We start from the raw sequence: 13,669 nt of genomic DNA on the forward strand, positions 1-13,669 counted from the left end.
GGTTCATTTGTGTCATATTTTAGATTCCACATATAAGTAATATCATATGGTATTTGTCTTTCTCTTTCTGACTTACTTCACTTAGTATGATAATCTCTGAGTCCATCCATGTTGCTGAAAATGGCATTATTTCATTCTTTTTTATAGCTGAGTAGTATTCCATTGTATATATTTAACACATCTTGTTTATCCATTCATTTGTTGATGGACATTTAGGTTGTTTCCATGTCTTGGCTATTGTGAATAGTGCTGCTATGAATATAGGGGTGTATGTATCTTTTTGAATTGTAGCTTTATCCAGATATATGCCCAGGAGTGGGATTGCTGGATCATATGCTAGATATATTTTTAGTTTTTTGAGGAACTTCCATACTGTTTTCCATAGTGGCTGCACCAACTTACATTCCCACAAATACTGTAGGAGGGTTCCCTTTTCTCTACACCCTCTCCAGCACTTGTTATTTGTGGACTCTTTAATGATGACCCTGTGACCCTGACCAGTGTGAGGTGGTACCTCATTGTAGTTTTGATTTGCACTTCTCCAATAATTAGCGATGTTGAGTTTTGTTTCATGTGCCTATTGGCCATCTGTATGTCTTCTTTGGAGAAATGTCTATTTAGGTCTTCTGCCCATTTTTCAATTGGGTTGTTTGTTTTTTGTTGTTGAGCTGTATGAGCTATTTGTATAGTTTGGAAATTAAGCCCTTGTCAGCCACATCATTTGCAAATATTTTCTCCCATTCTGTAGGCTGTCTTTTTGTTTTGTTTATGGCTTCCTTTGCTGTACAAAAGCTTGTAAGTTTGATTAGGTCCTATTTGTTTATTTTCACTTTTATTTCTATATCATTGGGAGGCTTTTTTTTCTTTAATCTATTTTTTCTATGTTCAGATTGGGTAATTTCTTTTGTTCTATCTTCCAGTTCACTGGAGTTCCCCCGGCCCCCATTCTGCTACTGAGCTCATCCACTGAGTTTTTTATTTTGGTTAATGCATTTTTAAGTTTTAAAATTTACATTTGATTCCCATTTCTCTGTGTCTTCTATTTATTTGTTGAGACTTTGTATTTTTGCATATTTCAAGTGTTAGGAATTACTCATTCAAAAAATTTTATGATAGCTACTTTATTTTTTTTTAAATATCTTTATTGGAGTATAATTGCTTTACAATGTTATGTTAGTTTCTGCTGTACAACAAAGTGAATCAGCTACAGGTATACATGTATCCCCATATCCCCTCCCTCTTGAGCCTCCCTTCCACCCTCCCTATCCCACCCCTCTAGGTCATCACAGAGCATCGAGCTGATCTCCCTGTCCTATGCAGCAGCTTCCCACTAGCCACCTATTTTACATTTGGTAGTGTATATTTGTCAGTGCTACTCTCTCACTTTGTCCCAGCTTCCCCTCCCCTCCCTGTGTTCTCAAGTCTGTTCTCTACATCTGTGTCTTTATTACTGCCCTGCCACTAGGTTCTTCAGTACTGTTTTTTTAGATTCCTTATATGTAATAGCTACTTTAAAATCTTTGTCAAATAATTCTGACATCTCTGTCATCTTGGTGATCACATCTCTTGATTGTATTTCTTTATTTAGTTTAAGATCTTCCTGGTTCTTGGTATGATAAATTGTTTTGTTTTGTTTTTTTAATTGAAATCTGGACATTTTCAGATTATTAGAGTCTAGATCTTATTTAAACCTACCCTTTTATGAAAGGATATATCTTTCTCTGACACCACTCAGGCATTTGGTGGATGAGGGGCGGGGGGGTTTCATTACTGCTATGGGAATAGATACCCAGTTTCCCCACTCAGTTCCTGTTGACACCCAAGGGGGAGGGACCAACTGGGTGGAGGTAGAAATTTTGGCTCCCCATATGGTCTCCACTGAAACTGTGATGAGAGTGGTCTTACTACCAGTGAGCAATCATGAAAGTCCTGACTCTCCACTAATCCTCCTCTGACACCAACCCAAGAGGAGGGAAAAGAGCACCTCATTACTTCCTTCTCTCTTACCTCCCTGGATAAGGTGTTGGTAGGCCTTGTTCAGTCTCAAAAGGATAGAAGTCCAGGCTCCCCACTAGCCTTTGTTGGCATTGGTGACAGTAGTGCTACAGTTTTTTCCGTGGTGTTTGGCTGGAGCAGAGCAGTTATTATCTAAAAGTTTTCTTTCCTAGTCCTTTGGCTAGAGAGAGCAGATTTTTTTTTGGTCTGTCATACCCAAAGGCCTTTTTGGGTTGCTGCCTTCTTCAGCTTTAATCTGGGATATATGAGGCAAAAGAAAATCCTGGGAACTCATTACCATGTCATCCCTCAGGTCTCAAGGTTCCTGGGTAGTGTTTCTTCTTCTCTCCATGTTTCAGTCTTATGTCTGTTTTATATACAGTGCCCACAGTCTTAAATTATACTTACTGAGAGAAATAGGGAAAAGTTCATCTATTCCATTTTCCCAAGTGGAAGTCTGAGATTCACATTCTTAAAAAATTTCAGGAGACAACCATTTCCCTGGCATAACTATTAATAGTTAAAATGGTGGTCAGAAGTTTTTCCAGAGGAAAAGGCTTTCACAAAGCCTATTTTCAAGGTAAGATTTGGTGAGACATTCCAAACATTATAGATATATTCCAGTATTTATAAAGCTGTGATGTAGAAATGAAGCACTCTCAGGGACTTCCCTGGTGGTGCAGCGGTTAAGACTCTGTGCTCTCAATGCAGGGGGCCCGGGTTCGATCCCTGGTCAGGGAACTAGATCCCACATGCATGCGGCAACTAAGAGTTCACATGCCACAACTAAGGAGCCAGCAAGCCGCAACTAAGGAGCCTGCCTGCTGCAACTAAGACCCGGCGCAACCAAATAAATAAATACTATTTTAAAAAAAAAGAAAGAAAGAAATGAAACACTCTCAGCCTCATCAAGATGATCTGCCTAATTTCACCATACCCTCTACATCAGTCACCATAAAAAAGAAGCCTAGGACTCCTTGGTCATCTCTCATCTACCAGACTGTCATTCACAATGTCTTAGTGAATCTCTTAACCTGACCTCATTTCTGTCTATCCCCAGCTCTCCAGACTTTTCCAAAATACTCCTTGAAACTCAGTGATCCTCCTCTGAACTTTACTGTTCTTGCCTCCTATCTGAAACCTGCATCCCCACCAAAACAAAATCCCAGTCAAAAGGCTGCCAAGTATGGTAAAAAACAAAAAACTAGGACTGAAGGTGGCTTTTCTGGAGTTGGTACTGGAAGGAGCAGGTCTAGGCACCACCCTTAGATAGTGGCTAGAGGATAACTTAGACATAGAGTCTCAGTTATCCAGTGAGTTTCCAGGAAGACAGTGAAACAACTTGGGCAGAGACAAAGGTGGGACTGTAGGGAATAGAACTGAGAAAACACTTTCATAGTCACCTATAGAAAGGGGAAGATGGATTATGTAAGGAAAAAAAAAAAAAACTTCTGTGAAGATCATGGAATTTGCAATTCTGGGTACTTGGGTCCTGTGGACATCTTGTCTTCAGTTTTCTACCAGAAGAGACTGTAACAGTTTGTTGGATATAATTGATTCAAGATATAATTGGTTCATAATTATTCTCAATTATGGCCTTACTTTAGAGCCCCTTATGGAGTTTTGGGGGTTTTTTTGTGGGGGGGGGGCTGCACCCTGCAGCATCCAGAACTTCCCCAACCAGGGATTGAACCTGCACCCACTGCAGTGGAAGCGTGGGGAAGCATGGAGTCTTAACCACTAGACCACAAGGGAAGTCCTGGAGTTTTTTTTTTTTTAATGACCTTTTCTCAGGTGGAATTTTAAATGCACAATTTTAATTACAAGAGTATACATTCATGCAGCCAGCCCAGTAAAGTTATCGAACATTTACATCATCCCCCAAAGTTTTTTTTGTACTTCCTCCTAGTCAGTTCTCCCAGCCTCAGGCAAATATCTGATTTGTGCTTAGTTACCATAAGTTAGATTTGCCTAATTTTTGAGAATCATCCTTGTTGTATCAGCAGTTTTCTCCTCTTTGTTGCTGAGTGGTGCTCTGTTGTATGGATATACCACAATTTGGTTACCTATTCACCTGCTGACAGACATTTGAGCTGTGTCCAATTGAATGGAGTGTTCTATAAATGTCAGGTCAGCTTGATTGATGGTGTTGGTCATGTCTTTGTCCTTTCTGGTTTTCTACCTATTTGTTTCATCTATTACTAAGGAGTGTTGAAATCTCTAACTAATTCTGGACTTTTTTAGTTCCTTTCAGTTATGTCTGTTTCATGTGTTTTGTATATTTGTTTTTGGGTATACATATCTAGTATTCTTATGTCCTCTTGCTGAATCGACCCCTTTAACTTTATGAACTCTATCTCTGATGGTAATTGCTTTCTGATATTATTATAAACACTCCATCTTTTTCATAATCAGTTTTGTATAAGGTAACTTTTTCTATCCTTTTACTTTTAACCTGTGTCTTTATATCTAAAATGTGTTTCTTTTAGATAGCATGTTGCTCTTGCTTTTTTGTCCATACTGGCAATATTTACCTTTTTATTGGAGTGATCACTATTCACATTTAATGCAGTTATCAATATGGTTGGTTTAAAATCTGTCTCACAACTTGTTTTCTCTTTGTCTCTTCAGATTTTTGTTCCTTTTCTCCTCTGCTTTCAGTCTTTTGGAATATCTGAGTACTTTTTATATATTACATTTTATTTTCATGGTTGGCTTACTTTCTATCTCTCTTTTTTTTTTAAGTGGTTGCTTTAGAGTGTGCAGTGTACATATTTAACTTATTACAGTTATCTTCAAGTAATATACCACTTCACTTATAATGTAAGAACCTCAGAACAGTATATTTCCATTCCTTCCCATTTTTTGTGCTACATTTATCATTTACTTTTACTCTCTTTATATATATTATATTAAATCACAGAGAATGTTTTTGTTAGTTTTATTTTACAGAGTTATCTTTTAGTGAAATTAAAAATGATTTATTAAAGATCTTCTATGTTTCCCAAAATATTTACCATTCCTGGCACTGTTTATTGCTTTATGCAGATCAGGGTTACCATTTGGTATCATTTTCCTTCTACCTGAAGAACTTCCTTTAGCATTTCTGTTAGTGAAAGACTTGCTGGCAACAAATTTTCTCAGATTTTGTTTGTCTTTCAAAGTCTTTACTTTGATGTTAGGTTTTTGTTTTTTTTTTTGCGGTACACGGGCCTCTCACTGTTGTGGCCTCTCCTGTTGCGGAGCACAGGCTCCGGACGCGCAGGCTCAGCGGCCATGGCTCATGGGCCCAGCCGCTCCGCGGCATGTGGGATCTTCCTGGACCAGGGCCCGAACCCGTGTCCCCTGCATCGGCAGGCGGACTCTCAACCACTGCGCCACCAGGGAAGCCCTTGATGTTAGTTTTGAATTATAATTTTGCTGGATATAGAACTCTAGATCGAAGTCTGAGGTATTTTATCTTTGTTCCTCTGTTTAAACATTAAAAAAAAATTTATTATTCACTTTTAGAAATTTGATCATGTTGTTCCTTGGTGTGGTGTTCCCTTTGTTTGCCCTGCTCGGGTTTTTTTTTGTTTGTTTTTTAAACTACTTAAATACTTGAGTTTATAGTTTTCATCAAATTTGGAAGATTTTCAGCCATTCTTCAAATCTTTTCAGTCCCACTTATAAACCCTTTCATCTGGGACTCCAGTTGCATGTATTAGACCACATAATTTTGACCTGTAGATCACTGAGGCTTTATCATTTCTTTTTTGAGTCTTTTTCATTTCTTTTTTGAGTCTTTTTATTCTCTGTATGCTTTAGTTTAGATAATTCTTACTGTTATGTCTTCAGGTACCTCTTCTTCTGCAACATCTAAATTGTTATTAATTCCCATCCAGTGAACTTAGCACTTGGAATATATTATCAGTTTTTCATCTTTAAAAGTTCTATTGTGAATTCCCTAGCGGTCCATTGGTTAGAACTCTGTGCTTCCACTGCAGGGGTCCCAGGTTCGATCCCTGTTCGGGAACTAAGATCCTGCAAGCTTTAGGGCATGGCTAATAATAATAACAATAATAATAGAAAAAATGTTTTTTTTTAAAGTTCTGTCTAGCTCTTTTAAAAATCTTTTATTTCTCACCTCATATTTATATATTTTTTAATATCCTTAAGTATATGTGTAATAGTTCTTTTTAAAGTCCTTGCGTGGTAATTCAGTCATTCCTGTGACTTCTTAATCTGTTTCTCTTGACTAATTTTTATCCTAGTTTTGGTTATCATTTTACTATTTCTTTATATGTCTACTAATTTTTTATTGGTTAGTGGACATTGTGAAGTTTTATGTTCTGTGCTGGATTTTTTACCTTCTTTTAAATCGTGTAGACTTTGTTGTGGTAAACAGGTAAGTTTTTTATGGGTTAGTTTAATCCTTTATAGCAGGGATCAGCAAACGTTTTCTTAAAGGGCCCGATAGTAAATACTTCAGGAGTGTGGGTGATATGGTCTCTGTTGTAAGTTTTCAGCTACTCTTGTAGCTGGAAAGCAGCCATAGACAATATAGAAACACATGAGTGTTGCCATATTCTAATACAATTTTTTTCAGAAAAGCATTTTACTTTCCCATGGTGGTAGCTTGCTGACCCCTGCCTTAGTGGCTTGTTTTTAAGTTTTGTTTGAGTGGATTTGGGGTAGCTTTATTCTAGAACTAGTTTATTCCTTTTGGAGTGTCCCCTGATTGCCCTGGGTGTTTGACAAGGATTCTCTCCTCTAATTGGTTGAAACTCAGATGTTTCCTAGTCCTGTATGAGCTTTGGAAACTGTTCAGTTTACAGTGCTCCAGGCCTCCTTTGCCCAGTCTCATGGAGCTTCACTTGGTGCACGCACAGCTCAATATTCCAGCAAAGGTCCAAGCAGACCTCTAAGCTGAGTTATAGAGGTCTTCTGGAGCACCTCCCTCCTCTAAGGTAATCTGCCCTTCAGGTTCCAAGTTTAGTCTTCTCAAGTCAGCAAGATAACTCTGATCTACTCTGGGTTCTCCTCCACACTCTATAATCCAATCCCCCCCCCCAAAAAAAGCCAGGGTGCCAGTAGAGCTCACTACACTTATTTTCCCTCTCTCAGGGATTACAGTCCTGTACTGCCTGTTGTCCAATATTTGAAAACTGTTCTTATGTATCTTAACTGGGTAAGCCCTGTCCTGTTTTTGTCAACATGGTTGGAAGTGCCTGTGGTACTTTTAAAATAAATATCTTGATTTCCATTCCAGACTAGATTCTCTAGGGGTGGTGCCTGGGCTCCCCCCGACCCCCCACCAACCTTTTTTTAAAGTTTCTTGGGATTCTGACACACAGTCAAACTTTCCTCTACTCATATCCTTGGCAAACTAATGGAGGTTGAGAGAGAATATGGTGACTCTGATACGTTTCTCCCCTGCACTCTCCTCCCTTCCTCTCCCCACCCCAATTCACTCTGAACCTCACCCCAGAGTTCTTTGCTAGGTAAAGCATGTTAAGGTAATATTTTTTATTTATATTGTATATAGCCATTCATGGGCATTTGAAGAAACCTTCCAGAGATGATTTATCCAAAAAGGATAAACTGGAAAGGATGAATGTCCCCCAGGACATCTGAACTTACAATGCTAAGGGACCACTACAAGAATAAAATTTATTTGAAGTCTTATTTTGACTTAAAAATTAATGCAAATTGTACATTTAATTCTTTCATATATCATTATTTGTTTCAACATGTATTTTAAATAACCACTTAGTAGAATTGACATTCCAGCAAAATGTACCATCTTTATCCTGTGACTTCATATACCTCTTGATATACCCCTAGCTAGATTTATAACTTCCCTACTTGGTGAAGCACAATAGAAGCAGGTTTAGTTTCTAAATTATAAGTTACACTATGGATGATGCAGGACTTGGAGGTACACTCTCCAGATACTTGATACATGTTTACATGAATGTTTCTTTGAGGGGAAAGTGTGTTTCAAATTCCAGTCAGCTGTCTAGTAGTCAGCATTTTTTTCACCTCTAGAATATGGCTCAGGTTGGTTGCCACAGTAAAACAGAATGCTGCAGTGCCTTTTCTGGTATTGTAGATTCCTAGCTGACCTAGTTAAAACACTGTTGTCAAGGATAGTTGCAATCCTCTGAGTAAGGACTTGGTTACTTAAGAGCTACCAGTGATTGATCGGTCGATTGATCGATCAATCTATCTATCTATCTATCTCCCTAGAAATATTCTTTATTCCTTGCATTTCTGTAGAGTGAGTTTTCATGAATACAGATGTACTGGTGCCCAGCCATAAAGCAGTGGTTTCACTTGCACTTGGTTTCCACTGAAAACATTGATTTTTCTTTGCCATTCTACAGTACCTTCTCCAGGCAAATTCCGCTCCCCTGCAGCACCATCTCCTTTGGCTCTCCGGCAACCAGTAAAAGCATTTAGTAACCATGGCTCTGGTTCTCCTGGTAGCCAAGAAACGACACAACTCATGCAAACCACCTCCTCACCTGGGCCTCCCATGGTTCAGAACACAGTCCCAGCAAATCCTCCCAGCAATATCAACAGCACTACTCTAACCAGACCTGCAGGGACAACTGTGATGAGAAGTGGCTTGCCCAGACCCAGTGCCCCTTCTGCTGGGGGTGGTATACCAGTGCCTCGCAGCAAACTTGCACAGCCTGTTCGCAGGTAAGTGGCAAATGCCCTGCTTTGACTTTCTTGAGCATAGGGAAGGGGGTAGACTGGAATTATCCTCATCTCTGCATTTGATAGTGAAGATCAAGAGTCCTAGTGGGTTCCCACTAGCATCTTAGTACAATTTGAATAAAACATTACTTTCCTTACTTAAGAAATTCTCACTTGGGACATTGGGGTATTATATCACTTTGGTTCAGGTTAAATTTGCCCAGATGCCTAACATGATTAAGCATCTTGGTGAACTTCTAGAAAAAATTGTTAGAACCACTTCATTTGGATGTGGTATTTGTTCATTTTGAATATATTGATATTCAATAAAGATACTAAAAGCATAATAGAACCTAGAATGAAATTTAAGATAAAACTTCTAGCCATCAGGTCTGAGTATGTAATCCAGGAGGGTGGTTTTCAAACCTTGCTACAATTCAGAATCTTCTGTGGAATTTATGTAAATATAGAGGCCTAAGTTTTACCCACAGAGAGTAGATCTGGTATGAAGCTCAAAATCTGTAGGTATGCTGTTTTTAAATTTGTTTGTTTAATCTTCAGGTGATTCTGAGCCTAGCCAGGTTCGGAACCATGTATCTGTAGTCTTCATCTACCTTTCAGGAATGTGCTTACCACTATCAGTAAACTTAGGTGTCAAATATAATTAAACTTGAAATATTTATTTGCATGAAAAAAGTGCTTTTGTGCTGTAAGCATTGAAACTGAATTACCCGTACTTCTTTTATTCTAAGATAACATATTACATTTCTGAATTCAATAGAGTATAACAGCTTTTTGCTACGTACTATGCTAAATAACATATCTGTACCTTATGTAGTTTTTACAATAGCTTTAAACATGTAGGTACTGTTATTATGCCTATTTTTCAGAGGAGAATATTAAATTTTAATGAGGTTAAGTAATTTGCCTAAGATTTCAGCTAGTAAGACCTTCAGTTCCAAGTATGTCTGACTTCAGAGTCCTTTTAAGCACTATCCCATTCTGCCTCTCTCGTGATGGTGACACTACGCCTCTAATATCACATTCATTAATTTGCCCCTCAAATAAATAAGTAAATAATAAGCTTGGTGATCCATTCGGTTGGAAAAGACAAGACAATCTTTTCTCTTACTCAAGTGTCTATGTTAACAAAAAAGAGGTTAGTGCAGTCACCTGATGCCCAGTGAAACTTGAAAGTTGTGGACATGTTGAGTGTGGGATGGTTGCGCTAATAGCTGTTTAGAGCTTTGATCTCAGCAGTGCCCTAGAACATTGGATCGTGATGCCACCTGCAAAGTAATTAATATATATGAAAGATAAAATGGTAATGTTCCATTAAACCTTGCAAATCACTTTATAAATTGCTTTATTTCAGATCCTTGCCAGCTCCTAAAACCTACAGTAGCATGAAAGATGACAGTTGGAAAGATGGCTGTTATTGACCAGCAAAGACAAGAATGCAGAGTCCACAGCTTCATGGATACCCCTTCACCAGGCTAAAAGACAACTTTTATATGCAGACTGTTCAGATAAGACTCTTGGGATTTATAAAATCCCAGCCCTCTCTGTCTTAATTAGCACAAATTGACAGAGATGATCAAGCAGCACTTTAATGACATTTAACATCAGATGTGTTTGGTAATCATACAATCACTCTCCATGGAATCACTTTTAGTTTTGTTTAATAGAAACTAGGTTGATTTTTTAATATTTGACAGAGGCCAATATCTGGGCAAAAAACTAATGGATGCCAAAGAGAAATGCCCATTTGTAAATGAGAGAGTACCTTTGTGCACAAGAAACTGGTGAATTCAAGCTATCCAAAACTTCACATTCAACCTAATTTACTGTATAAATAGTATCAATAAATATTTGTGTTAATGAGAACTAATATTCTGACTACTTATCTAAAATGTTTCCCTAGTGTTTCACTAGTTCTCCAGGAAACTAGATTGAGATGGCAGGGGGGCAGGGTGGGAAGAAACCTGGGCTAGAGATTTAAAACATGATACCTAAATTTGGAAGAATCCTATAAGTTATTTTTGCAGATTCATTAGAAAAATTATTTTGTTTAATCTTAAGTTTTGGGTGTAGCTCACATATCACCACCACCAGATAGTGTTACAGCATGCATCCATCATGTTGCATTGACACATCAGACTCCTGTGTGTTTGTTTTGATTGCCAAAAGGGCTTAATATCAGTTGTACAATCTTTCTAAACTTTATAGCTCCTGGCTCAGGAAAGATAGCCTTTGCTATTGAAACCAACTTCTTCACATGCTGTCATCTGTTACAGAACTAAGAGTTCTTATTTTTATTAGCAGGTTTCCATGATGGGAAAGAGCAAGTAGTATGTGTGTTTATTCTTGATATAAATAACACCACCTCAGTGCTTACAACCTGGAACAAAACCATACAATAAAACTGGGGAGGGAAATCTATGCACTTACCTTACAAAATCTCTGGTAATGACAGTTGTATTGTTACTATTAATTGACACAGTAGCCTATTATGTAGTGGGAAATTATAGCCTGCTGAATCCTACTTAAGTTGATCCACTTTAAACTAACTGTTTCAAAACATCCTTTGAAAATACTGCCCCTTCTAGATTCTGCCTGACGTCAATTTTTTGCATTTTTGGTAACAAATGAAATCTACTGCATATGACTCTAAGCTGTTAAACACTTGCTCTATGATGGCCCTTATGTATATCTTGGAAATCACTTATTTTGGTTTTATTCGACTATTACCAGACTAAAACTTCCTTCTTCAGCAGGCTTCTAATTTTTCATGGTGAGGTCTGTTTTTAAGTATTTAATTTGAACAGCTCTAAAATATTGGCAGCTGGGTCACTAAAGGATTCTAGATATTTGAACATAAGTTCATTTCCTATTTGTCAAACACATTCTGTAAGTTGGCAAAAGAAATTGAGAGAGAAATGGGAAGCTTATATTCAGGATAGCACTGAGGTTGATAGATTGAGAGGATGAAAGAACTTTTAAAACCAAGACCCCTGTTCTGCCATGACAGATCCCATGGTAGTCTTTATTAGCTTGACCAGTAGGGAGTCATTCAGTTAGCACAAACAGCTGGAGATTCAAAATGCCAGTGCTAATGTATTTTGGTGTTTCATGCAAGGAAGAAATTTTATCCATGGATTTGAGGGTGATGGGGATGGGTCAGGAAAGGATGGCGCCAGAATTCCACATGATGATGAACTTAAAAATGTTGCTTTTCAGAGGAAGATGAAGCATCTGTTTCGGGTAGAGGGGTATCGCATGTAAAAATCTAAGTAAGTAAAAGAACTAGCCACTGTCTCTTTTTGAAACCACATATACACAAAAGAAAATAGGTCTCAGTTTTCAGTGCAACATTGGAAAAAAAAATGCTGCAATCTACTAATTAAAAGGAATTTTAACCCTATTACAAAACACCCATTACATTTTTAAGTTAGATATCAGTTTCAAAAGGAATATTCAGGTTATTTAACTTTGTTTTTAAATGGCTGCATCAGAAAAAAAATGTCTATTTTTTTTAATTAAAATATTTCATCACTTGTTAAAAACATATTTGGATCTGAGTTGGGTAAAGTATTATTTTACCTGCTGTTGTACTACCACAGACTATTGGCTTTTAGTTTCCTAAAGAGAAAAATTGCCTATTTACTAGAAAGCCTTTGTGTATTGCCAATTTTTCTGTTTGGGAAAAATCTAAGGATTCACTGTGGTTAGTCTTACAGATGAAGTGTGGATTTGATAAACTAGTGCCTATGATTTTAACTTATGTTTGATATATAGTAGTAAGGGTTTTATGAATGTTGATTATTTTTTGTGCCAACAGCCCAGAATTGTCACTTATATGTAAGCAGAAAGCTGTGAGCTCTGCTTCCAAAGTTATTTAATTTTCTCAGTGTTTGAATGTTATTTTTTGTAAGTGTGTTAATAAAGTGTAAAGAATTGGAAAAAATATAAATATTCTTAACTCAAGCATTTGCTGGATCATTTTTCTACAAAACTTGTTTGTATAATATAAAACGCTCTCTGAAGGGTTGGCTTTTTTTGGTTTTCATACCCTGGAAATCACATTTTGTAATACTGGGGACCATTCATAATTGTCAGATACTTTTTAAAATTATTATCTCAGTACGTCACTTTTATAAAAAAGTTTTTCTGAAAGGAAATTAGATACATGTGTCCCCAGATGTTTGTATAACTCTAGAATGATCTAGACTATGTATATTTAACTTTTTATTGAATGTACAGGCGTCCATTTTTGACGTTATGCATGGTCCTTTTAGATCACATGAAGTTTGATTTGCAAAAACATTTCTATAGCCGAACTTGTATGTGTGGTTGCCTCCTTAATAAACAACCTGACCATAATGTTTATTATTAAATTTATATTTGTTTTTTTAAGTGTTTTATTAATTTCTGGATATGGTAAGATCTGCCCCCCCCTTCCCACCAGTTGCCTACAATTGGTAATAATAAATAGCTCAGTTGATTTTTTTAAAACACAAACCCAAATCATATTGCCCTCCAGACTTGATCTCTGTGAGGTTGGAATATATCATGTTGTATTCTCTCTGCCCTAGTTATTTCATATGTGGATTATTTGAGGGTAAAATTTGTAGTTTACTCAAAATTGCTATTTTCCTGGAACTTTTTAGCTTGCTGTGAATTGATATCTAGTTAGAAAAAGGTAGCATACATAAAACAAGCAAAAAAACTATTGTATAAGAGTATCCAGGAGGGAAAATTAATTACTTTTTCAAACCAAATATGAATATTTAGTTGATCATGTGCATCTTTCTCTTTTGGATAAACAGAAAAAATCAAGAATTGTACACTGTTTTATTAGTTCCCCACATCCCTTTTGGAAGTTTTTACTGTCCTCCATGTTAAAATTGGTCTCACTAATGAGTCATAAGAAATGACACCTTCCTGCTTGAATTTTCTCCCAAGCCAACCTGAAAACTTTTAAGAA

General features: G+C 37.1%; 1 protein-coding gene across 3 annotated transcripts in view; it reads left to right on the plus strand.

The window, feature by feature from the left end:
• Nucleotides 1–13,083, plus strand: part of SLAIN2 (SLAIN motif family member 2) — an 81,711-nt gene extending 68,628 nt beyond the window's left edge. For all 3 annotated transcript variants that reach the window (XM_082603129.1, XM_082603130.1, XM_082603131.1), the window contains 2 exons: nucleotides 8,364–8,685; nucleotides 10,058–13,083. In XM_082603129.1, coding sequence (XP_082459255.1) covers nucleotides 8,364–8,685; nucleotides 10,058–10,124 — 389 coding nt within the window. In that variant the 3' untranslated portion in view covers nucleotides 10,125–13,083. The remainder of the gene's footprint in view (nucleotides 1–8,363; nucleotides 8,686–10,057) is intronic.
• Nucleotides 13,084–13,669: the final 586 nt, after the last annotated feature.

Source organism: Mesoplodon mirus (genome assembly GCF_964341445.2).
Source record: "Mesoplodon mirus genome assembly, chromosome: 2".
In the NCBI taxonomy this organism is placed as follows: Eukaryota; Metazoa; Chordata; class Mammalia; order Artiodactyla; family Ziphiidae; genus Mesoplodon; species Mesoplodon mirus.